The sequence below is a fragment of the Argiope bruennichi genome, chromosome 4 (genome assembly GCF_947563725.1).
Source record: "Argiope bruennichi chromosome 4, qqArgBrue1.1, whole genome shotgun sequence".
NCBI lineage: Eukaryota > Metazoa > Arthropoda > Arachnida > Araneae > Araneidae > Argiope > Argiope bruennichi.
The window spans coordinates 83,528,045-83,554,232 of record NC_079154.1 but is presented as its reverse complement, the minus strand read 5'-3'; the positions used below and the strand labels follow the sequence as shown (position 1 = coordinate 83,554,232).

Sequence of the window (26,188 nt, the reverse complement as noted above, 5' to 3'; positions counted from 1 at the left end):
TGTAAATGTCTTGTTCGAGCAGAACTGTGCGTATTGTCCTTTTAAAATCCTCACATGTAAAATATGTCATTGAAAAAAACTATCTCCACTAACAAAATTACAAATGATTAATCGCGTAGAATGTGCAAAACATTATATCGTCCTTCGAAATAAATGGAATGACGTTTAGGGGAATATCTACTGTGATAGAACAATTCGTTTAATCTTTTTGAAATCAAAAGTTAACTCTGAAGGATATTAAAACTTGCTTGCTAAAAAATTACATTATGTCAAAAAATATGAGTTACAGTAGGCAATCTAAAATTCGTGGAAAAAATATGGAAACAACTTTTAAAAAGACTTGTGGACTCTATGACACCTAGCTTGATAGATATCATACTAAAACAAGTCAAATTTCTGAATAATTAGTTGTTTTGTAAACCAAATTTGTAACTGGTCTTATTTTATTTTCCAATTTTTCTTCTGTGTAAAAGTTAAACATGAGTAAAACTGTGATACATTAAAATGAAATAAAGAATAAAAGCGGCTTTTAATATACTTTTATTAAAGTGTTAATGACCATAATTTTTTTTATAAATATATAGAATCTTTAAATCAAGTTCTCTGAAATTTTCACTAAACAAGGAGTATTGAATAAAAAATAATTATAGTAATCAATTAACTTATAAATGAGTCCTAAAATATTAAAATAGTGTAGTGTCACTGAGAATACATAAATGGGCAAAATTTCAAGCCATCAGAACATAAGGAAGCGAGTAAAATATCGATTACAAAATTCCATTTTAGCAAACATAAAACAAATAAGTTACAAAAACAAGTCAGACAAATCAAACACCTCATAGTTCAAAAACTTTTTATTGAAAAGAAAACAATTTATTTACAATAGATGCACAAATGATGTGAATGTATTATTCATCATTAAAGAATTTTTATTAATTTCTTGAACTTGAATATTTTGATTTGCGAGTTAATTATTTATAGCTCTCTTTTTATAAGGTATTTTATGTCGCAGCAAAAAAAGGAAGTGGACTTTTCGTATAATCTTTGGGATAGTTTACTAAATTAAAACACCGTTATTTATCTATTATATAAAACAACACAATTTCATTAATTACATATGCATTTAAAGAACATATCAATAACGAGCTGAAAATTCTTGAAATGATTGTTGATTTCAAATTACAAAATTACGAATTGTAATTAAGTCGACCCCCCCCTTCCTCCAATTTCCATTAAACCGAATTTGCTTCAATTAAAGTATAGTATTCTTTATTCAAAGATCTTATTGATTTTTTCAGAAACTTTGGACTTTTAATAGAAAAAGTTTTTTTTTATATATATCGAATAAAATTTGTATAAATCGAATAAAAAATGTGCACAAAAAAGTGTACTAGCTGCTGTAAGAAAAGGCCATTGATTTCTTTCATAAAAAGAAATATTAAATAAATACGAAATTTATTTTTTACCGATTCTTACTGCATGAAAAATTCCAGTGAAACCGGAAATCGTTGATGAATGTTGAGTCATATGTTACTCTTACCTTCTGTTCTAAGAATCTATTTCTTAATATGAAGTGAAATTTTATCTTCAAATTCTATTTAGCTTTAGATTTCTAATATTGAATATGATCCCTGAATAGAAATCTTAGTGAACAGTGTGCCAGAGAAATTTAACTGAACAAAGATCTAGAAAACAAAAGAAAAAAAAAATGACAAAAAATATAAAATTTTGATTACAGTGATATTAACAATTTTGGATACTACTTGATTATTTGATCATTTTCTAAAATAAATTCTTTGGTATTTTAATTTTTTAAAGTCCGTTTTGAACCTAAAAAAATAAACTATGCATATTTGTTTTAATAAATAAATGAAAAAAAAATCCATCATGTATTTCCGCACATTGGCGTTTCTTATATCGACATTTCTATGAGTCGATTTTTTTCTTAGAACCCTTTAAGTTCCAATATATAAAGGCTCGACTGTGTTTGCCTATTACAAGGAAATAAAAATTAGTTTTATTCATAGAGTGGATAATTTATTTGGCAGAAATCAATAACTTCATTCTTGTTTTGTGCAGAGGATTCCTATTTTAAAAATGTAATTCAATCCAGAATTATTTTTAAAGTCAAATTAATGTATCCCAACACAGCATGCAGTACACAGCATTTTACGTGCATGATTTTCAATCACGTAAAATCCAAACACAGCACAAAATTTATGTACACAAAGTAATTATACATGCATGGTTTTCAAATGATGTGAAAGAAGAGCAGAGAACGTTTGAACACTCCCATCACTGTTGTATATGATAACTGTATATGACTCATCGCTACATGTCCATTGTTCTTGAAGCTGTTTGTTTTCATCAAATTAACAGTCTATGTGTCAGGTACTGAGTGCATGATTTGTATAAGTTTCAGAAAATAATACCTGTCACGAACTTTAGGAGTTCTAACAAGTGTTGTCATCGGAATCCACACAAGAGGTATTGTTGGTGCTATTTAATTCTGTCCGTTCCATCACCGTTCTGTCAAAAGAACGCACAAGCGATTGTCTCTCTTCAGCCGAAAGACGAGCAGTTACATTTGGTCCTCGTGTAAATCCTAGTTTTTGTAGAATGTCCCGTTGGATAGATAATATCCTGACCTGCCTTTTTCTGAAATGAAAGAAAAACGATTAATTTCAGTAGGTATTTTGATTAACGATTAATTAATTTGATAACGATTAATTTCAGTAGATCAACAAAATTAAAATGAAATTTGTCAGCGTAAATTTTACTGGGCACTTTCTTTACCTAAGACACTTTCTTAGGTATGAAGTTCGATACCATGCTGCGTACATTCATCTTGCAATTACCTGAGTCATGATAATTGAATTGAAACTTTTCCTAGCAAGTTGATTGGTCTCATTTAGCTTGTAGCTCTTACAGATCTTTATTTGTAGCTACGCATTTCTGTGCCCGAAGAAGTAATAAATAATAAGAAGTGTAGAGGATTGGTGATGAGCGAGAATAGAACCTGGGACCTAGTGGTTCACAACCCAGTAACATGGCCACGATACAAAAGCAACTGCTCTTGCAGCGTAGCTGTTAACTGGCTTATAAGCTTTCACCACAGACTCCAGTGAGTCGAACGATATGGCTGTTGAGTGGTGATGTATTAGCTGTTGATTCTAATGCGCTTGTACCCATTTGAGTAGCGCAAAGCGGTATGGCGAGCGTGTGTGGGTGAGTGGTTGCTGATGCTGTTGCTGCGTCAAGTGAGTCTGGCGACTTTAGTTACGCGTAGATGGCGCCACAACAGCTGTACGAAGGTTGAAGGTTCATCGTCCGAGGTCACCAATGTAGCGGAATGGAGATGAGAGAGGATAGAACCTGGGACCTTGTAGTTCACAGCCCAGTAACATGACCACGATACAAAAGCAACTGCTCGTGCAGCGTAGCTGTTAACTGGCTTATAAGCTTTCACCACAAAAGATTTTGGACACAATTCCTACAAAAACAAGTTATAGAATGCCTAACATCTTTTTTCTGAAATATCATAACATGAAAACTTTTCAAACTAGGTTCGTCTAGGAATTTAATTTTTAAAATTTAACTTTTGATTACGTAGCAAAAATTTAATTTCTTAGCAAACGCTCATGAGAATAAATCCACTAATTAAAAAAAATGGAAAAATTAGGTTGCAAAATATTCTTAAAATGATTAATTGCGATGATGAATTCCTCATACAAACGGTGTTGCAGTGGCCTGGTGGTAAGGTCTCGACTTCGGAACCGGAAAGCTTCAGGCTCGAGACCCGATTCCACCGAAGATCCGTCGTGTAAGCGGGTCTGGTGCAAGCCAAGTCCGTCGGGGTCAAACGTCCTCCAGCAGGTATGATGTGGGAGTTTGGAGAGGGGACGCCAGCTCAGGTATCGTTCTCGTCATCTGACCGCGCTTCAAAATTACGAGGTCCGTCCCAAAATAGCCTCACTGTTGCTTTAAAAAATCTGGCCGTTAATATAACTAAGCTAAAACGTCTCATGCAAATTTAATATTGATGAGGCACATGCGCGAATTCATTTGCTCGCTATATTATTCAGAACACTAAAATTATTTTTTAAAGATAATATAAAGATATGCAAGGGAATCTAAAATTTAATAACGCTTAGTTTAAGTATTTTTATTTTCCTTTTAGAATAAAGGCTTTTCTATCTTGCAATAATTATTATTACTATACGATCTCCCTTTACATATAATAAAGCTGAATGTGTGTACATGTCTATGTATGTATGTATGTGTGTGTGTGTGTGTGTGTGAGCGCTCTATAAGCTAGATCGTTTGATGTGAAGCTACCAAATTTCAAACATATATTCATTGGAAGGTAGGAATGCGCATCTCGGATTTTAAAATTTTAATTAGGAATTTAATTAATTAAAAATCAATAGTTTTACTACAATAACTACCAAAAATATTACAACACCACAATAATTTTTATATCACTTTAAAAGTTAAAAAAAGTACCTTTACAAATATACATATTATTTTGCAGTGTAATTTTTTAAAATTTTTAATTAATTAAAAATATTTTAAGAATATTTTCCAAACAAATTTATAACACAAGAATAAAATAACTTACACAGAGCACTTTATTCTTGCATGAGAAAAATATTACGTCCCGGCTTCTAGCCACATAATGAGGTATTTTTAGTAATGCAGTAATTCAACCCACAGTGGTGGTAGGGGCGTACCATCCCGGAGTGGCAATTTCTTAAAGCGATAAAATTTCACAGTAAATTATAATAATATTTTGTAATCGGAACTGAAAATTTGAACATTTTCTTTTTATATTTTCGAACTTTTTCATAATTTGGCAGGAAACATTTTATTATTAAATTTGTGACGGAGGAGCCTTAGAGGTGCAAAACAAGAAGGATATTCTTGAGGATGAAAGTAGAGATATCAACATGTCTCATGAAAATTAGTTGAGATCCAAGTTATTTTCTCCGTTAGATAGAATAATTGTAGAAATTTCTAAAAGGTTTCAGCAACTACAGAATTTGATTGAAAAGTTTGCCTATTAACGCCGCTTGTACTACTAAATTTGGACGATAGTGAATGAATATAATCTAGACAATGCATGTGCCGAAATTGAAGAATATAATTTGAAACTCGAACGAATCCGACTATGGGCTTTCATAGCTGCCACAGGTAAAGAAAATAAATTAATTAGGGTGGATTCAATGCGGAACTCTTAAATGAATAGACTTTATTGTGAAATCCACGCTGGAAAATATTCTGCCCTTTATTATAATGATGTTCCGAAAATTCCTTACTGTTGCCACAAGCAATACCAGTTGTGAGAGAAAATTTTCAAAATGAAATTAAATCAAAAATTATTTTAATTAAACAATAAATACATTAAGAATAACCAATTTGGCTACCTTGTCTTATATGTAGTTATAGACATCAAAAATGAAATAAAAGACTTTGTTCTTATAAAAAGCAAACGAATATTGTTTTAGTTACAGGTAAAAGTTTTATTTTTAATGTCATTAACTTTTCAATAAAAATATATATCATAACAGTGTTATTCTGGTTCTAATTGGAAGTAGATTTGTATTTTATATTCTGTTCGCTGTTATTCATTATGTGTTCTTCATTTTATGTAATAATATTCTTAATAATCTTATCGACGCATATTATAAATGCTATGTATAGGTATCAGTAAATGACATACATGAAAAAACTTTGGTAACAAATATATTTATTATAAAATTTACATATGTGATTTCATTATTTTTACCTGTATAAAAATAAATTATTCTTCCCAGAAAGTTCTTTAGAATTTCTGTTTTAGAAACTCTTGGATTTAAAAACTGAAATAAGGGAGCAGCGAATTTGGTCTATGTCCAGGCGGCTGAAATACATTCTATACCTTTATCATCACATCAATATTAAAATTTTTTAAAATAATGTACTTTAGAGTTCTATAATTAATTTTATTGACCCGTCAACTTTTTTTTTAAATATTACATAACTACAGTTAACAAACGTTTCCATCTCCCATGTAGTTTAATCCGTTTTGGAAGGATAAGACCGGATTTGTAAATAAGAATTGCATCCAACTTTGGAGATCTATGAAATTTCCGTTTTTTTATGTTACTTTCAGAGCCATAGAATTTTATGCTTTTATTTGAACTTCAAGGATCATGGACGTGGACATTTTCATATTAAAATAAGTATAATTTAAATTTCAGAATTTTGGAATATTTTCTTTTAAGTTTCAAAGTCGTTTGGAGATAAGTGTTCTCTGTTGTCAATTGACTGACTTATCCGTCAACAATTTCATTATTGTATTTAGAATGCGTTAATAAACTTTTGTAATTTTTTTTTTGCCATTTTGTTTTAAAATTGTTCTTAAATTAATTTTTTAATACAAATTATTGAAATAGATTCTCTTAAATGTCGTCTGGACTTAAATGTTTCATTTTTTCGATTTGTCCTCACATGTGTTATTTAAAACTTCTTTCATAGAAATTAATTAAAATCAATTAAAGAATATCCGATTTTAGAAGGGAAGAAACCAGATAAAAACTGGCGTTATTTAAAGACTTCTATAAAACTTAATTCGGCCCAATCACAAACAGAAAACATAATTCTAAAAAGATTTTTTTTTTTAACTCGCTAAAACGCCAAAGTAAATCAAAATCTCAAGATCGAAATTTTTTACTTTAACACTATTTTCTCTTTAACAATTTGTACAAAACAATATTTTTAAATTAAATCTGATTAAAAAACAGTTTTCACTTTTCAAATCTCATTTTCTGTATTCATTATGAACATTCATCTATCGAATTATTGCCCTTAATTTTATGGACGACGTGTTACTATCACGTGAACAGCACGTCTGTTCCAACTGTCTTATATATTTATCTTTAAACAAAAGAAAAATAATTTAACAATGGCTGCATCATGCTTATTATTTCAGAAGCTTCATCAGTTATTTTTTTCACACCGGAAGTTCCAGAACTAATTGAAGTTGTTTGCTATCCTTCAGCCAGGATGTGATCCACTATCATTCTCTTTCAACAGGGTTCATAATACGTCATTGGTTATTAGACCTCTCGGTAAGTTTTTACGTTTCCAACTCTTCAAATGTTTTGTAAACTTTTTGTGTAATTAAACTTAATATTTTAAACATTTTAAAATCTGATGTACGTTTTATCATGATAATACATTTAGATTATTCAGTAATTGCGTGACGTTGGTTCTAGAGGTATCAAATTTAAGATAATTTGATAGAGGTAATTACTTCTAGAATAATAGATGCTCATACTGGAAGATTTTTCAAGATTCTCTTTAGGTTTTTGATTAATAAAAATTAAACAAATTGTAATGCTTTCTCTCAGCTAATTTATAGCATATTATGCCATAAGAATAATGTTTGCATTATGCTGGGTCAAGATGAATTCATCTTACCAATATAATGAATTAGATCCCTTACTATTTATTATATTCCTATAAAAATTTTCATACGAAAAAGAAGGTTCTCAGTCAAACCAATTCTATTTCAGTGCAATTTTTCTATTTTTAGTAATTTTTTAAAGTTAATTTCGAGTACAATTTATAACAATGCTTTTTAGTACTGCAATAAAATTCAAAACAAATTTATTATCTCATCAATTCTTTCACTTTTGTACCTTCGCTTCTGTTAAAGTTATTTATTAACAATTTTTAACCTGAAATTCTTTCTGCAAACTGCTTGACATATTATAATGCGCCGAACTAAAAATTCCAATTTTTCTTTGTCTTAATGTTATTTTTTTATCGTTGTTGGCTGTAGCGTTAGATAGTTTTTGTTATGCGCAGTATATCTCTGCTAATAATAAAAGAGAATGTCTGTCTTTATGAATGTGTTGATAATTTGATCTAAAATACGAAATTTGTTATAAATATATTTTGGAAATTGGAAATGTGCATCTTGCAGCGATTTCTTTTTAAAATTTCAATTGATTAAAAATTAATTGAGGTTTTGGCGTTTTTCTTGAAATTAGTACAGGAAATACTAATGCACAAAATAAATTTTTATACTACTTTGAAATTTAGTTTTTATCTCTTCAATGATACTTAATTAATCGCTGTGCACATCTTTTCCGAATTTTGATGATTTAAAAAAATATTTTTTGCATCATTTTCAACAATAATTTTCACTATTGCAATGAAATTTAATCGTTTTCATTCTTTCTTCAAATACTTAGTCACATGTTTTGCTTCCATTGTTTAAAACTTATGAAGGAAGTTTCTTGCATTTTGCATGAGGAATAAGACAGGAAGATTCGTATCGCAGTTCCGCCAGACGATGTACAATTAGAAAATATATTACCTGCACAATTATGCTTTTAACAGTTTTATGATGTCATGGGACTTTATCAGAATGATTTATATGTTATAGAACATATGTAAGGCTATTAAAATAATATGAATGTCTATTACAATTACCTAAAAATATTGTGTTGAGGGAGCCATGAACAAATTATATATGAGATTTACTTCAAATTAAACACTGTCAATATTCCAATGGAACCACTTGATCGTCAAAAGCGGCTAGAAATGTAACATAACAGTAAACGCGGAAGGAAAAGGGGACATGCAATATTAAAACCCAAAAATAAAGTATTGATATTAAAGATAAAGGTCTAAAATAATTTAGCTTTAATGTATGTGATGACATTCCATAAGACAGAAAGTATCTTTGAAGCTAAATAATTTACAGCATTGTAAAAGTTAATGTAAGAAAAAATTATAATTATTATCACTATAAATGGAAAGCTGAATGTATTTGAAAAAATATGCAACATCTTACCACAGTGATATATCCGGAAGTGGTGTTGCATATATTAGAATACAATTCAGTATTTTCGATACTGAACGCTAAATATATTTTATATTATTTCCTAATTAAAATAATTTTTTATTTTTTTCTTTCTTTAGCTTATTTTTTTAATGCTACATTAAACTAGCGGAAATGTCTCCGCGAAACTTTCTCGTATACTCTCCAATAAAAGACATATCCTTCATTGGTATAAAATTGAAAACTTTAGGTAAGGCTGCGAATACTTTAATGACTTTAGTCAACGATTGTTACGAAATTTTTGGCGGAAATCTAGCATACACTGAATCTATCGTGAAAATCTGTATTTTGTTCAGCTATTTTAAAACTGATGGATATCAAAATTTGACACTACAGTAAAAATATCGGATTTTAATGATTTAAATCACTGCATTTAGATGCTAGCCAAAATATTTTTCCATATTTTGGAGGAAAACTGTGTGCCAAATTTTATTTAGCTAGCTTTTTGCCTTTTGTAGTAATCAAATCCATTTGCACTCGAACAGTCAAACAGATATACTTCTTGTGACCGGATTTCGTTCAAAATTTAATAGAAAACTGCAGATTTTACCATTATTCCATATACCAAATTTCAGCTATTTAGCTCAAAGTGCTTTTGGGTTATCTTGTTCATAGACAAACACAATGCCGCAATTTGTTTATCATTCTCAGGGAGATCTAAAATGTGGGGATTCGTCAAAATCTCGAGTTCGAATTTTTTGGTGATTACAATGCTTTCTCTATATTTCGTAGGCAAAAAAGTAAAAAAAAAAAAAAAAAAAAAAAAAAAAAAAATCTAGGAATTAAAAAAAAATTATAAAATTAGAGATCAAGAAAATTATTAGTATTTTTATCTTGTCGAAAGTTATTATTGCAATTTTATATATCACTGAAATTCGATAGTAATATTATGGAAATTTGATAAATTCATTTCTTTATCTGTATATATCAACAATTGATTTGAACTGAATATAAAAATATCAGTAAGGGAAAGCTAAAATTGAAGATTCAATCAATAATTTTTTAAAAATATCTAAAAGATGAAAGTGACTCGCTTGAAATAAGAATAAATATTTACAATAGCATGTTTTATTCATTCTTACTTAATAAGATTTTTTTTTTTTTGCATTGATATTATTTTACAGGAAATTGTCAATATATTTAACCATTTCTACGGTCGTGGAAGATATACTTATCAATAAATTCATCCCTTTTTTTGCACACTCTTATATAGATTGGCCTAAATTCTTGTCAAATTTTTATAAAACTAAAAAGAAAACCCAGATGCTTCATTTTTGTATCTCACGTCATAATAAGGCGTCGTCTTTTGTTAATTAACTTTTAATTAATAAAATTAATTCCCAAATAAAATTAATTTTATCTATTGCGATTAATGAATCATTTTGCTTAAACCAGTCTCAATTCCCGAAATATTTTAATGCATCATTAAAGAAAAAAAATGGTCCTTTAAAGAATTAAGCCAATTTTAAATGCATACTACTTGAACTATCGCTGATTAAATTAAATATAAAAATAAATTATACTTTTTTTTTTGCCGCTTTGCGACAAAATGTGCAAGAATATCTCGGCCTATATTCAGAAAATTAACATTTCCCATTATTACGCAAACAATTTCCTTTGAAACTATGTAGCAAACTTTATTCATTACCCAGATACTTATTTGCGATTTTAAAATAATCTTCAATCAAAATTATCTGATAAAAATATTATCTAATATTTTGACATTTATGGTGATTGATTATTAAGTATCTTGAAGATTGAATATACAAACGACGCGAAAAAATTAAAACGTATCATGAAGTTCGCTGGTTTTTAAAATAATTGAATCAAATGACCAATAGCTGCAATTTAAAGTAAATTGTAGTTCATCAAACAAACGAAAAATATGAAAGTTTTCTGATATAATTAAATGATGTTAATGGCGTAATACAGATAGCAGCTTCTTTTGTTATCTAAACATGAGCTATATAATTCTAGCAAACAAGTTTATAAGAAACAAGCTTTATACAACAATGTGTGCATTCTAATACAATGTGCACATTCTAAAAATATACATGAAATCTTTTTTACTGACATTTATTGTGTATGTCAATATTAATAATATTATTATTTAATATTATATTAATATTAATGTTTTTGGGCTTTTATTGTATACTAGCCGCCTTTGGCGACCAGCCGGTTCGCCAATCTTAATGTTCGTTAAAATTTTAATAATTAAATATTTTATGCAATTTCTACTTTAATAGCTTCTTCATAAAAATATTTTAAAACTTCAAATTTTGATTGTCATATAATTCACTCATAATATTATAAAGGCCTTCAGTCATAACGTAATATGTATCTCTCTCATTTTCTGTTAGCATCCGTAGAATTTATGCTTTAAATTAAAGTGGAAAGAATTTATCTTCAATTAATATAATAATATTTTTTACTGAAACAAAGCATTTTTTTATAATCTGATTACTGAAAATAGAGTCACTCAGCGTTTAAACTTTATGGGCACTAAAGAATATCTTTTTAAATTTATGTAATATCTCAAGAGTTGGTCAAAAAAAATTTCTTAGATTCATTATGAGCAGATCGATTAATTAACAATGTTTAAATTTAAATGCATCAAACACTAAGAAAATAAAACGAATCGTTTAAAATAAACGATTGAAAACAGGTTTTAAAAAAACTACTTAAAAAACGATGTACTTAAAACTATAAGCATATACAAAAAATATATAACTAACATAAATACAATTTACTTACAAAAGCATGCAACTAACCCAAAAATAATTTAAATCATCCATTGATAACGTTGTCATGGCAACAATCGGAACAGAATGCGCATGCGTGAAATTTCTTCGCCGGTTACGTAACGCAAATACGTGATTTTTTCTACGCCAGTTGGGGTAACGCTATGCGGATTAGAAATTTTTAATTTCCTTTATTCTGTTTTATTTTAATTCAAAAGTACTTCAGAATGAATCTGAAAGATTGATTCATTAACAATATTTAATTTCAAATGCATCAAACATTAAGAAAAAAAACAAAACCGATTGAAATAATCCGCCGAACAATTTTAACCCTAGCCTCATTACTGTTGGGAGAAAAAAAAAACTGAAGCCTTTCTCGTTTGGCGCTGGGGATAATGGAAGATTTTTTTGGCGGAAAAGTTGGCGGTGGGGAAAATGGAAGATTTTTTTGGCGGGAAAGTTAGTTTTTAATTAATAATTAAAATTCTAATTAAAAATTCGAAAAAAGAAACCCCAGGTGCACATTCCCAACCTCCAAGGTATACATGTACCAAATTTGGTAGCTGTATGTCAAACGGTCTGGCCTGTAGAGCGCCAACACACACACACACACACACACACACACACACACACACACACACACACACACACACACACACACACACACACACACACACACACACACACATTGAGCTTTATTATAAGTATAGATGACAAAAACACTAATATTAATTTTAGTAATTTTCTTTTCATATTTTTTAATGCTATATGAAATGTGAGATCAAGGAATGAAAGTCTACCGATAATTAAAGAAACCATACTTATTTAAAATTTAGTAAAAATACAAATAAATGACAACATTTAAATCAACGTTTCATTTATAATGGAGTGAACCATGTGATATATCAGCCATTTGACAAATAGAACAGCGCATGTCATTAAATATTTCATTGCATGTTATATTATGTTTTTCCTCAGCTGCTTATTAAATACAAGCACTTTGAGAAAACTCTTAATTTGTGGCTCAAAAGAAATAATAGCTTTTTTTTGGAGAGGTGTTTGCAAAATTATTCTCAACAATAATTAACTACACACATTGTATTTGTATATCGATATACAACATAATTTCTCAAGCTATGGCATATTGAATTATATATTTTATATTTTTATAATAACTTTTACATAAAAGATTTAACTGATTATTGAAATTGAATATAAAATTGTTTTCTTTTTAACATCTATTTTAGACTATAAGAGTTTTAATGCATTTCAGCACAATTCTTGCCAAGCTGATTTTTCGTCATGTTCTTAATAAACAAAATAAAAATCTGATGCGTTGTTAATTAAACCTCCTTTATGCTTTAAATCAACAATGAAGCCCGATGCAGCAACATTAGTTAAAATGAAGCGGTCCATTGATGCCATAAATTGTTAATATAATAAATCCTAATCATATGCTATTACGTATTACCATCCTTCGCTTTTTTATATGTTATATTTATATTTTACTTTATATTTATGTATTATATTTATATTTTATTTATATATTTATCTTTTTATATTATATTAATTTCATTTCATTTTTATTTTCATTATCATTGAATAATAAACATTTAAAAGGATTTATTCTTTGATTATAAACACTCCAATTAAAATTAGATGATTTTTAACGAGAAAATATTTTTTAAAGCGGGGCGTATATCTCTGATTCTTATTTATGCGGTATACAATTTTAATAGTAAGAAATCTTTTGATAAGAAGAAAGAGAAGCGATATAAAAATAATTATTTGTTGCTAATTTAACTGTGGCAATTTTAAGTTATCAAAAGCAACACAAGGTTGATGAATATGTGCATGGAGCGGGTATATATTGTTGATTGATAATTCGTTTGATAATTTTGATAATATACCAGAATATAAATTCTACAGTTCAAAATATTTACTCTCTAAACAACTTCAAGCAAAATTTCTTTTAACAACATCGAATCATAATCAAGAAGCCCTTTTTTATCCCTATAATTAAATACATTCTGATTGAAATGTATATATATTCAGGTATTAAATAAACACATTAGATTACAGCGTATTTAAAAAGTAACACTTTCATTTTGATGTAATATTTAACATTAAATTTTCTGATTAAATCAATTAGTGGATTCATAATACAGCAATACAGTGACTGGGGAAACATTGAAAGTTTTAGGAAAATTAACAATGTATTAAATATTGAGAGAACTTCTTAAATAGTTTCAATTTATATTTAATATATTAATTTTCTTTCATTGTTCAAGAGAGAAAACGATTAATCAAAAGCTTTTTGACTATAATAGGACCTCCTCCCCCAAGAATTAGGGATGCTTATAAAGCATTTCCGTAGTTTCACGTGGAGAAGCAATTTATTAATTTTTTTTAAAGTAATATATCAAATAATTTTTATATATTGGAAAACAAATATAATATGTAGCATAAAAACAACACAAAGAACGAATACACAACAAAACCAAAAGTAGATGAAAAATAAGATTCACAATAAATTTTGATATTGTAAACTAATAAGTATAATAAAAAAAATAAATCAATAAAAAATTTTTAAAAAATGACAATATATAAAATAATAATTATACAAAATATGAAAATTTCTAAAACATTAAAAAATTTTAACATGAACATTTGCGAGCGATAAAAATTTAATTCAAATAAATTGTCTAAGTTTGAAAAGATTACTTAACAATGAAGAGTAATAATGAACCATCAAAATAAACCAGGAGGGGAACTGATAAAATAACAAAAACAAATAAAAGAAAGTTAACTCCTATTTATCCAATTGAATTGTCATGAACTGTGCAAAAATGTGGAAAAAATATAAAATAGCAATTTCATTGGTTTAAGCTTAGTTGACTGTATAAAACAGGCCCGGATATGTTACCAATTAAAGGATGAAGGATTTGTGAAATTAAACTTCATAATTGAATGAAAAACATTCCTTGAAATTTCGCACCTTGGATCGTGAGCGGTGACTTTTTATTAATTGAAACAGGTTTAAGCAAAATATTCTTTAAATCAATCGCGACGTTTAACGAAATTTTATTCTATGTATATTATTAATGTAAAAATGCCGCAATAATGGATTTGAAATAAAAATTAAACGAATTAAAATTAAATCTGGGCCTCAATTTTCTCCAATCGTCCATTCAGCTGTGTTTCAGATATACTGCTAATTAAAAAAAAATAAATTAAATTTCTTATTTATTTTTCATATATTTATGTAAACATCACTAAACTTCTATCCAAACTATATAATATTCGTTCATCATATTAAATGTTATAAGAAACGATATTAATAGTGCATGAAGATATTATTTAATATGAATAATTCGATTCTCTCGCCATAAAGATGAGACTTGAAAGACAAAATAATAAAAGCACAGATGTTAAACAATAAACTTCTTCATTAGCATTCAAACAATGAAAGAAAATCAGGTAATTGAATATTTGACGAAACAATGAAGACGATTTAAATTTCTAGGGAAGAATGCGATCAATATTTTAAAATTGGACAAAAAAAAATTGCCAACATTTTAGAAAAATTTATATGATCATTAAACTAATATAATAAATTTTTTTTAAAAGTTTTGAAATGGTGTAAAATTATTTTTATGCGGTGGCAATTTCAGGAGTCATCGCGGGAAAACAACAAATATCCCTAATTTTTTGATTAATCAAAATTCTAGTTATTATTTTTAAAAAAATCGCTCCGAGATGCACATTTCTATCGTTTAAGGTATAAGGCATATCTGTGCCAAATTTAGTAGCTCCAGATCAAATGATCTGCTTTGTAGAGTGTCAACAGCAGCTCACACGCACGCACACACACACACACACAGAGAGAGAGAGAGAGAGAGAGAGAGAGAGAGAGAGAGAACACACACACAACACATACACACAGAGAGAGAGAGAGAATAGGAATGATTGAACTTTCCCGGATGTTAAAATTCGGTACAAAAATTGCGATTAACGCATAAATTCTATTATTCAAACAGCTGAATCAATAAAAAAGCATTTTTTTCCAGAACAGAAGATATATAATTAGATATTTTGATTAGATAACAGAGGAAACCGATTCAATTAATAGGTTAATGTTAAATCAATCCCCAGAAATTAAAAAAAAAATCTGTTGTTAAAATAAATTTGTTAAAAGAAGATCTAATTTGTTAAAAGAATAACGAAATACTTTTATGTCTTAAGTTCTTCTATTAGTAATACTGGTTCCAAGCGCTTTTCAGAAAATTAAGTTTAAGTTAGTAAATATATATATTTTTTTTATTGTATTATGTTCAAATAGAGCACTCAGATTTTATAAATTTCAGAGTTGGGAGCGCCCTTGAAGTAGAACGCTCAGATAGAAACTTTAGCTTAGGTGAGATGGAATATTAGAATAAATTCAAAAAATAAAGAAGTAAGTGATTTTTAAAACAATTGAACAATAGAGAAATATAATACTGTTAAGAAATATTCCTGGAAAAAGCAGAAAGAGGCGAAGAAGTACAAATAAAACAGTTTTTAATTACTTTTATCAGTTTTCTTTAGACACTTTCAGCTTTTTTTTTTAAAAAAAATTAAAACTATTTAAAAATTAAAGGTATTACAATCATAATAAAATTTCCAGTTTGAAATCAATGCACCTGAATTGAATGGTTTATATTTAAAAACTAAAATATTTTAAATTAGCATGTATCAAAATAATAAAGATTAAAACAAAATTTTAAAAGAATTGCTTTTTTATATTCATTTAAATTTACTGTATGAAAATTTTACTACCCAAAACTATGTTATTAGTGGTATATGTAGCAAAGGGTGAGAGCCCCGATCATAATCAAATTCTATATACAATAAAAGTTGTCAGGAACTCTTCAAAAGCAAACTGAAAGAAATTTAAAAGTAGCTTATCGTTTTTAAATATAAACTATTTATCGGCAAGTGGTATTTGGGATATTTAATCCCAATTTGGTGAAAATCAGGATGATTATTTCAATCCTGGATTACGATTCGAAATTCAGAATTGCCCCAGCTAATCTGAGACTTCTAGATATAATGGTCAATTACGTATATATTCTAGGCATTTTATTTTAAGTCAATTAAAGTAATATTTGTTGGACATATTAAAAAATGCTTTCAGTTAATCAGAGATTTACAACATCTTTGTAAATTATATTTAAATATTGAGAATCGCTTTTTCCAGCAAGGAAGATACATTTTTTTTTTGTTACTAGAAGTGATATTTTAAGATCGGAAATTCTTGTAGAACACATATTAATATACACAGCTGTCGAGTTCGTAAGAACATTTTTTTTTGTATATGCAAAAATTAATTTTTAAATTTTATATTAATTTGATTATAGGAAACAGAAAGGTCTGGAATTAGAAGTAATTGTATTAAAATAAAAGAATTCCAATGAAATAAGTAGGGAAAAGAGAAAAGAAAAACTGCATTTCTATTTAGTCTTAACCTCACCTTTCTCTGTAGCGAATAAGCATTTGATGAGTTTCGTTATCACTGATGATATCATTAATGCTGGTATTGGACACGAACAGATTATTGGCTTCCTGAATCAGCAACTGTGCTGCAGATTGGTTCAAGTGCAGAATTAGCGGAGTCGGCAGAACATGTTCCTGTGAGCTATTGTTGCTGTTATTAACCACCCCATCGGTATTTTCAGATTGGGAATGATGCAGAAAAAGATAAAAGCACAACACCCAAGCCGCCAACCTCAGGATCGAACAGAACGGCATGCTGTTTTTCTAGTAGGTTCTTTATTTTTGAAACCCATCTAGCAAAGGCAGCTGACTCATTTGCTGTAATTGTAATGTAACCATTCTCTAGAGCTGTCAATATACTAAAGAGCAACAAGTGTTTCTTAGAGGACAGCTACAGCGGAAATATAATACCCTGAGAATTGAACTTATCTTGTACCCGCCCCGTTAACGTGGTTCCTGGTTGCTATTACTCAGTGAAAGGATTAATCGTTTGCATGTATGACGTCATAATGAGGAGTAAAATTCAATGGAGGTCAAGACCTCTTGTTTCAAGTTCGTAGTAGGACTTGAGTGATGTGTCTATTTCGTTTTTTTTTTACTTACATTCTTTATCAGTAATTTAATCGTACCATTTGTGGAAGTTAGGGCGGTAAACGCGGGAAAATGATACAGTTCAGAACATTCCGAATTGTTACAGTGGAATCTGGCAATTCAAAAATGAAAAGATCATAATAAAAATAAAATTTATCTAAATATTCCAATAAAGAAAAATTAGAATTGTTAATGCTTAGATGCTGAAATTGGCCATAAAGGCTTTTCATCAGTATTTAATGATTGGAATAAATAATATATATAATTAATTACTAAACGTAAAGTAATTTTATAAATAGACTAATAATAATTATTGCAATTTTTTCCTAATTTAATCATTAATTAATGTATAAACAGCATACAGTCCCAACAAAAAAAAATTTGCTAATTATAAAAACGAATGTGTATAGGTCTATTGGCACTCTACAAGGAAGGTTATTGACACGAGGGTTATGAAATTTGTCCCATATCAAATTTGGAATCAGTGCTGGGTTTTTGAAGTTTTTAATTAGGATTTTAATGAATATTTAAGTGAAATTTTGATACTCTTCAACAATAACTTTCGAAAGTATTACTGTATTAAATTGTTTTTTTTATCAACATTTATATTCAAAGATCATCTATTCAATGATTTTTAAAATTATTTTTAGCTATTAATAGCAATAATGCTTTTCATTGTTGTAATGAAACATTCTTGATAAAATTCCCCTTCTTTTTAAAAGAAAAAATATAAACACACAGCAAAAAATATAATTGTGTTAATTTTTTTTAAAAAAAATTAGTTATTCCAAAGATTTGTGTGAAAATAAAAATAAAAAAAATAAAACAAACAAACAAACAATATATTTACATTTGAATTTGAGTAAAGCTAATTTTTAATTAAAATAATTTTTTAATTCTTTTTATGATTCTTGGTTAATGAATATAATTTCGTTTACTGAGTTAAAAAATGCACTCCTTTCTGCAAAGCATGATATAAAAACGATAATCATTGGAAAAAGCCTTGGTAAGACACGTGACATTTGTTGATAAGAATGTATGATAAAACTTATTCGGAGCATTTCACGGTCAACATGCAAAATGTCATAATCATAAACTTTCTTCATAATTGAGTAGAACAGTTTTTCTTATCAGTATTTACAGCTGTATAAATTACCAGAAAAAGGAACTTGGGAAACAAATGGATGTCTTGACCTTCAACTATTAGATCTGTTTATTTCCTTGGATAACCTTGAACTTCATTAACTAAAACATGTAGTTCAAGATAATTCATACGAAAAATTAAATTTTTTAAAAGTTCATTTAAAAATGATGCTTTGTGAGATACTAATATATTTTTCGGAAAGTTCTGAGAGTATAAATATGACCCTATTCTTCTTTAAGTTACAAAAAGGCACTTGTTTGTTATGAAAATTAAAGATCGATTTATTCAGAATATTTCACCGCAGAAACTGCAACATTTATCCATCTTTAGAACAACAAATGAATTCTCGAAGAAAAAAGCCTGATTGTTTAGATGCAATCTAGTTGTCAAACCAATTTTTGATTTTAGTGTGGGAATGGAACCACTTCCATAAAAAGACACATTTCATGGAGTATAATGAATTATAGTCTGAAGGAGTAACGTCTGGTGAATATGGTCAGTGGGGTAACATAATCTAGGAAAGTGATTTGAAAATTTTTTTTCACTGGTATGCCAACATATGTTTGTTGTCCTATGCCAACATATTGTTTGTCATGTTGGAAAACAATTTTGTCAAATATTTCGCCATATTCTGGAGGTTTCTCCTTCAATACTTCTTTTGAACTGATTAATTATTGCTTGTATCGCTCTCCACTGATAGTTTCATCAAGTAATAATCCCAAATCTGCATCTTGGAATTTTTTTTATGTTTAAACTGCTCTTTCGTATCAATTGGAACCATCATTTTTAAAACGCCAAAACTATTCTTTGCAAGTTGTAACTATAAATTAACGTTCACTATAAATGTCCAACAAATGTGTTTCTACTGCATTTTTATATACAATGTGACATAGATTCTTGCAAATAAAATTTATTTAACGCAAAATTCGACAGGTTTTCTCTCTCTGTATATATGCAGGCAAGCAGTATTACTAAATCCATCTAATAAAATAGATAGGATCATATTTATACATTCACTATAATTAATAGATGAATTTTCGAACAAGGAGGAAAACTAAAGCTGCGATATAGTGCTCATATTAATCCCAGTTCATTTAAGGTTTGTCATATTGTAATTACATTTGAGCAGAGTTAAGTTCCACAGGTGGGCAGCGAGCCAATTTTCGGTGGGTCGCTATAAGATCAAGAATGTATCTTACCACAGTTTTCAAAACTGTGATGTGCTCTTAAAATTTCTGTCACTTGACATGATATTAATGCAACAACAACAAAAAAAATAGCGCATTGAACAAACAAACGAGTCGAATGTCAAGAAATGAAAGAGCAAGTGTCTTTTTAAGAGCCGATATCCTATACAAATAAACCTTTTTTGTACATAATAGATTTTGTCGAGTCGGTTTTTGCTCCAATTTGATACTTCACTAAAGGTTATGCTTTATTGCAGTACTTCGGACCAGTCAACCTACCCAATTAGCAACTGTTGTTTGTTATAAACTTTCAATTCAGTTTATGTACATAATTTCGAAGATGTTTGTTATCAATTGTGTATTCGGTCTATTATCATTTGTCTAATTATTTATTATATTAATGACAATTTTTTTCTTCACAAAAGTTTCTTTTTGAAGCATAAAATTTCTTTCGAAATAAACGTCTGCAATTCGAAATGGTCTTTCAAATAATTTAATGCACCGTAGAAGGAGTGGGGTGTAATAGATTGAGTTTTCAAAATGCATGTTGCAATATTTAAAAGTTTGGGGTGCCTTGCCTAAAAGCATTATAAATAAACCTTATGCATTTTGATTAACTTTTTAAGTACAGGCTCCTTTTTTTTGCAGATATTTCTACAATTTTAAAAAAACTGTTATGAATTGCTTCAGATATTTTTCGAATTTTTTTTATATGATAATATAAATGAGGGCATTAAATATTTCTCTATATTAGAATTTTTTTCCCCAAAACTTTTGGTTGAAAATATAAATGGAGGAATAGAAAAATTTGTGAAATGTACACAAAATGGTTGGATATAAACTGATTGATAGATTTAAATTTTTTTGCAGATCCTTTGAGATATATCTGGCTTGGCAAATAAGAATCACAACATATTACATCATCCTTATTTTATTAGTTTAGATTAATTTCTAGCTGGGGTGACCTCATAATAATCAAACATGATCAAATAATCAGGAAGAATAATTGACTCCGAATCCTCCGCATTACACCTGCGAGGATTTAACTTATAAAACTGAATATAACAATTATTAAACACAGTTAAGATTTATAAATATCTCCTACTTATTAGTTTGACATACTGTTGATCGATCAGAACATCTGTTATACTTGTAAAACGAGAGTGTATCTTGCATTTCTAGTGTTTTATACAAGGTATGCATTCTAATCATGGCCAGTAATTACTTTCAATGACGTAAATAATTATATTTTGTGTTGCTTTAGTAAATAAAGGCACTGCTGAAAAAAAATGCGAAGTTTAACTGTCTGTACATATTAATCCCATTGTATCAATTATATTTGGTAAATTATTTTAAGCACATTAAAATCTTTGACAAAACAAGCTTCTTTGTGTTGATGGATGCTTGGAGGGAGGGCGGTAATAAGAAATACTTTAAAATTAGAAGACTAATCAAAAGGACCGGGAGGAAAAAAAATTCGATGCCACCGCACTGAATTGAAAAAGATAATTGAATTATATGCAAATAACCAATATAAACATGATCTTATTTGGATATAAAAACAATTATCTTCAGGTAATTTGTGCGATTGTCTTTTTCATCATAATATTTTAGCATTACTTTGTAACAATTACTAAGCCAAAAGTAAATATAGTTCCAAAAATACCCAGCAGCGTTGATCTTCTTAGTGGTGCCATTTTCCAAATCGTTAAACTTACAGGAAAAAAGATAATTTTCTGTCTTAAATCATAACAAAACTGAGATGAACCACTTGATAAGACGAGGAAAGTTATATCTCGTATTTTATCAGCGCTTTCTGATACAAGCGATGCAAACACAATCAACATTAGAAGAATCAGTATATTGCATGCTAAAGAGATCCCAGTTTCTGAATAGGCGGCACTTAAAAAGTTGCCAGAAAATCTGGTAAACACGTAAGCATTTACAAATATGTTGAATGAACACTGTAGTATGCACCAAAATACTTGACTCGAGAAGTCATCATCAAATTTGGAAACCAGGTTTGTTATTTCATTATGAAAGTTCAGGAGCATTTTATAGTTCTTACTTTTTTGAAAAACAACTCTGTATTCCAAAAATGTCACCTGTAGAAAATAACATAAAATGCTATAATAAATAACGAAGGAATTCATCCAAACATAACTTGGCTGCAAAATGAAACCGATGATGTATATAAACAATCCTGTTAGATATTCTGGCAGTTCTATATCAAAAATAAAATCATGAAGAATATTTCTTCTTAAAACTTAATCACTTAAAAATCGCCTAGCTGCTATGGAAGCTGTAAGGAATGGTATTATAAGTGAAATTATGCAAGACATCGAAGAATAAATTTTTATTTTTATTAGTAGTTTATTAGTAATAAAGTTCTTGGAGATATTTTGTATCAGATAAATGTTTTCGTCAACTTTGGTTCCTTTTTTTAAAAAGTCGAGCCCTTGTATGAGACTGAGCAAGCCATTTATTATTAAACTTATTTTCCAAAAATAATTATTAGTTTTGTGAAGTAATCTAACAGTAGAAGATAAAACAAACACTTTCAGAGTTAGAAAAATAAACAGAAGTGTTTTAGCGATGATGTTCAATCCGTGTTTCAAATATCCATGCTGTCTTCTGTTAGTGCGTCGAAAACCCAGTACATGCAGAAAAATCAAAAAAGGTTGAAAAGTTCTTGCATCGTTAGATTCGTCATGAGATAACGATTCAACCTGTTTCCACTTTGAATGGCTTTTCATTGATTTAGATTTTTCACTTACTTTTAAAGAGAATCGTTTGAAATTTTCCATAATAAAAAAGTAGGTATTATTTATTAAAGTGAAACTTTAGTATAAATCGTTGTAATACTTAGTTTAGATGACTAAATGTTCTGAATTTTAATCTGGAGTGCTTTCGCAATTGTGTGATTATCGGAGAGTATAATGGATTTGGTCGAAAACCAAAATAATGACAGTAATAAATACATAAAATACAAAAAAAAAGAACAGAAACAATGGAAGAATTAATTTTTTAAAAATATTCACAAATGCAAAAGGTAATAAAAACAGCATTGATAATATACATTTTTATCATTTTTGATAATTTTCTTCAGGTTGATTCAAACACACAGGTCATATAAAGTGGACATATTTTATAAATAATTAATCTTGAAACACACACACACACACCTCCAGATGCTAGATTTTTGAAATGAAATGAAACATGCTTTATTAATATCAGTAAGATAATTTAATTACTAGAAGTGGATAATCGGACACAATTAGATTTTAAATTTGGCAACAATTTTTAATCTAGGAAAAAGAATTAAAAATTTGGTCTAGCTTGGACAATCCGAGATATCCACACTCTATTCAAGATTTAAAAGTCATTCATCTTTTTTCGCAAAAAATGATATTCTGACCAATAAGACAAACATTTTAGTTCTTAAATGGTGCCAGGAAAGATTGTTCAAAAACATAGAATTATTCTACTTTCAAAGATATAAATTTAGAAGTTTCTTCATTAGTTTATGTAATTCCTGAAATTTAAACAGAAAAGGCAATATAACATTTGCGAACGTTCCAACTTAGATGATTATATTTGTGTTCATACATTCAGGAATTTGTAAAGTTTTTTTTTTATTGTCAGTAAAATTTGATAAACGTCCGATGTTTATTATAAATGTCTATTATGAAAACAACATGCAGTCAGTATTTGTAATGGAGATATATCGTATTAGAATTATATTAATCGAAATTGGATACAAGTGAAATAGTGCGGTGTTTCGCAATGAAGAGATAGAATTTTCATAATTTGTTGTGCAAATAGGACAGTGTTTACACTTCAATAATTTATTATTATTATCGCTGTTTGAGTCAAGTAAATTAAAGACAAATTTGTCGTATTTCAAAAATTGAGCTAAGATATATGCTGTTATTAAAAATCATATGCTAAAAGTTTACGATATCACTACTTTTCATACCTAAATAATTCAGAAACATTCTAACAAATTAAAATCGATACTAGTTGCATTGCCTGATATAAAGGTTTTGAATCATAATCAGTCTGTTGGTCATAACAGGAGTCATAAGCTATTCATTGTGATATATTGGAAAAGTGCAATGTTGTTTCCTTTATGTAAATTAAAAAATTAAAGTTATTGAAAATCAAATTAAAATTAAATTCAATTAAAAATTAAGTTATTGAAAATTTTGCTGAATAGATAAATTAAAATATATTTTTATTAAAAATATCTTATTTTAAAATATGAATATGACGGCAAATATTTTGCAATAGAAATAAAAGTAATTGCTCGTATTAGGAAAACATCAATTTCGAATAAGTTATGCTATTCAACAATATTGATATGTCGATATTAGCATTTCAACCAACCGTCTTCTTGTAAATTATCTGAAATTTTAAAGTGCTTTTTAAATTCTTAATAGATAATTCTATTGTAAACAACGTTGTTATAGCACGTGATGTTTAGAAGATTATCGATTTTAAAGGAAATTTTTTAATTTTATATATTACGAGTTTCAAAAAGAAACTCAAGATGATTTATTACCAAAATGCACAGCAATAAATGATTGAAACTATCAGAGTAAACAAAAATTATATTGCTATAAAATTTTTTAAAAAATATTTAAAAAATTAAAAAAAAAAATGCAGCTCAGAAAAATTTTAAGGTATCCGAACGCATTGAAAAGGTCGATTTTCGCTAAAAATGAAATTTAAAAAAATTCTTTTATTGGATAGACTAGTCTTTGAATATCCAAAACAGGTTTATTTTTGTCACTACGTTAATTAGAAGTCAAGACATTAATATTTTCGTAACGATCTGTAAACCGGAAGTGAACATTTAAATAACCGGAAGCATAGATTTAAAGGGCCAAAAACATGTTAAAAATTTGTGTAAACGCAAATTTAGTTTTAAATACGGAAAAGTTTTTGCACGGCAAAGTGCCAATGAGAGTTTCAGAGGTGTTTTGTGGGAATTTGTACCTAAAGATGTCTTTGTTGAGCTCCGAATCCTCAGGTTAGGGACATTTATGTCTGTAATACATTTTAACGAAAGTTTTATAAGATTACTGAATATCCTTAAGATTATTGGAGTGTATCCAAGTGCAAATGCAGTTAGAGAATTTGCTGACCTCGACAAAAACAGAATAAATGAATCTAGGTGTCATTCAGTGCCAAATGCAAAAATTGTCAGAAAAAAAATTAAAATGATTAAAAAAGGAAAATTATTAAAAGCTGAGGTAAAAGAAGGTATAATCTATAAATATGTTGAATTTTAAGTATGTACACCCATAATTTATTCTTAAAACATGTCACAGTATACTTTAAACGCATTTTTCTCAAAATTGATTTTTACTTATTTTTTGCTCACTTCAAATCAAGTAACTCAAAATATAATTATCATATTACTATGAAATTTGGTTTAATTTGTCTTTATACTATTTTATAGGGAATGAATTAAAAAAAGTTAGATTGAGCGAATATTTTTTTCTAATTTACAGCCTATTGTTTGAATAATAACGTCATAAATTTGCTAAAATGTCGTGATAAAACTTCGATTGGTTCTAAAAATTGTATTTATTATTATATTCATACGCTTGTAAATCATTTCCTAGAGAAAACTATGTAGTTTATTTCGGTATAAGTTTTGTTAGGATGAGAGTGATAGTTTTTGGTGTAGCCAATTTGAAGAATTTTTAAGAATTTGCTTAAATTTATGCTATTAAATGCCAATTTTCAAAAAGTATTACTGTTTATTTCAAATATTGACATCCTGTTACTAATTTTGAATAGTCCTAAGCCCAGAAATATGGTTAAAGTACACATACACCATGCTTTTCTAAAAAAGTGCTTCGAACGTGTTCGGATACCTTAAGTTGGTCGTTTTTATATAATGTTGCCATTAAATCCTTCTCCTTCTTTATTTTTATTTAATTAATTTTATTCAAGCCTTTATTCTTTACTCCACATGCATTTAAACAATTTCAAATTATAGAAATAAAAGAAAAGTAGAAGTTTTATTTCATTTTTTTCAAAACTGACAACATAAATTATTGATGTTAGAAACAGTCAAAAT

General features: G+C 28.3%; 2 protein-coding genes across 2 annotated transcripts in view; one reads left to right on the top strand and one right to left on the bottom strand.

The window, feature by feature from the left end:
• Window positions 1-681: 681 nt before the first annotated feature.
• LOC129965991 (uncharacterized) lies at window positions 682-17,586 on the bottom strand. The gene is made up of 2 exons (XM_056080320.1): window positions 17,150-17,586; window positions 682-2,658 (listed from the first exon to the last, which is right to left on the bottom strand). Exons 1-2 carry the CDS (start codon window positions 17,425-17,427, stop codon window positions 2,454-2,456), a joined length of 483 nt encoding a protein of 160 aa, XP_055936295.1. The 5' UTR covers window positions 17,428-17,586; the 3' UTR covers window positions 682-2,453.
• LOC129965990 (dual specificity protein phosphatase 19-like) overlaps window positions 6,890-26,188 on the top strand; it is a 50,607-nt gene continuing 31,308 nt past the window's right edge. The window contains exon 1 of the mRNA XM_056080318.1: window positions 6,890-7,112. The gene's annotated coding sequence lies outside the window, so the exon portion shown is untranslated. The remainder of the gene's footprint in view (window positions 7,113-26,188) is intronic.

Excerpts from the sequence above, each read along its gene's own strand:
- LOC129965991 (XM_056080320.1), bottom strand. The coding sequence starts at position 17,427 with ATGCCGTTCTGTTCGATCCTGAGGTTGGCGGCTTGGGTGTTGTGCTTT. Across the intron at positions 2,659-17,149 it reads CTTATTCGCTACAGAGAAAG|AAAAAGGCAGGTCAGGATAT; the intron begins GTGAGGTTAAGA and ends CTTTCATTTCAG.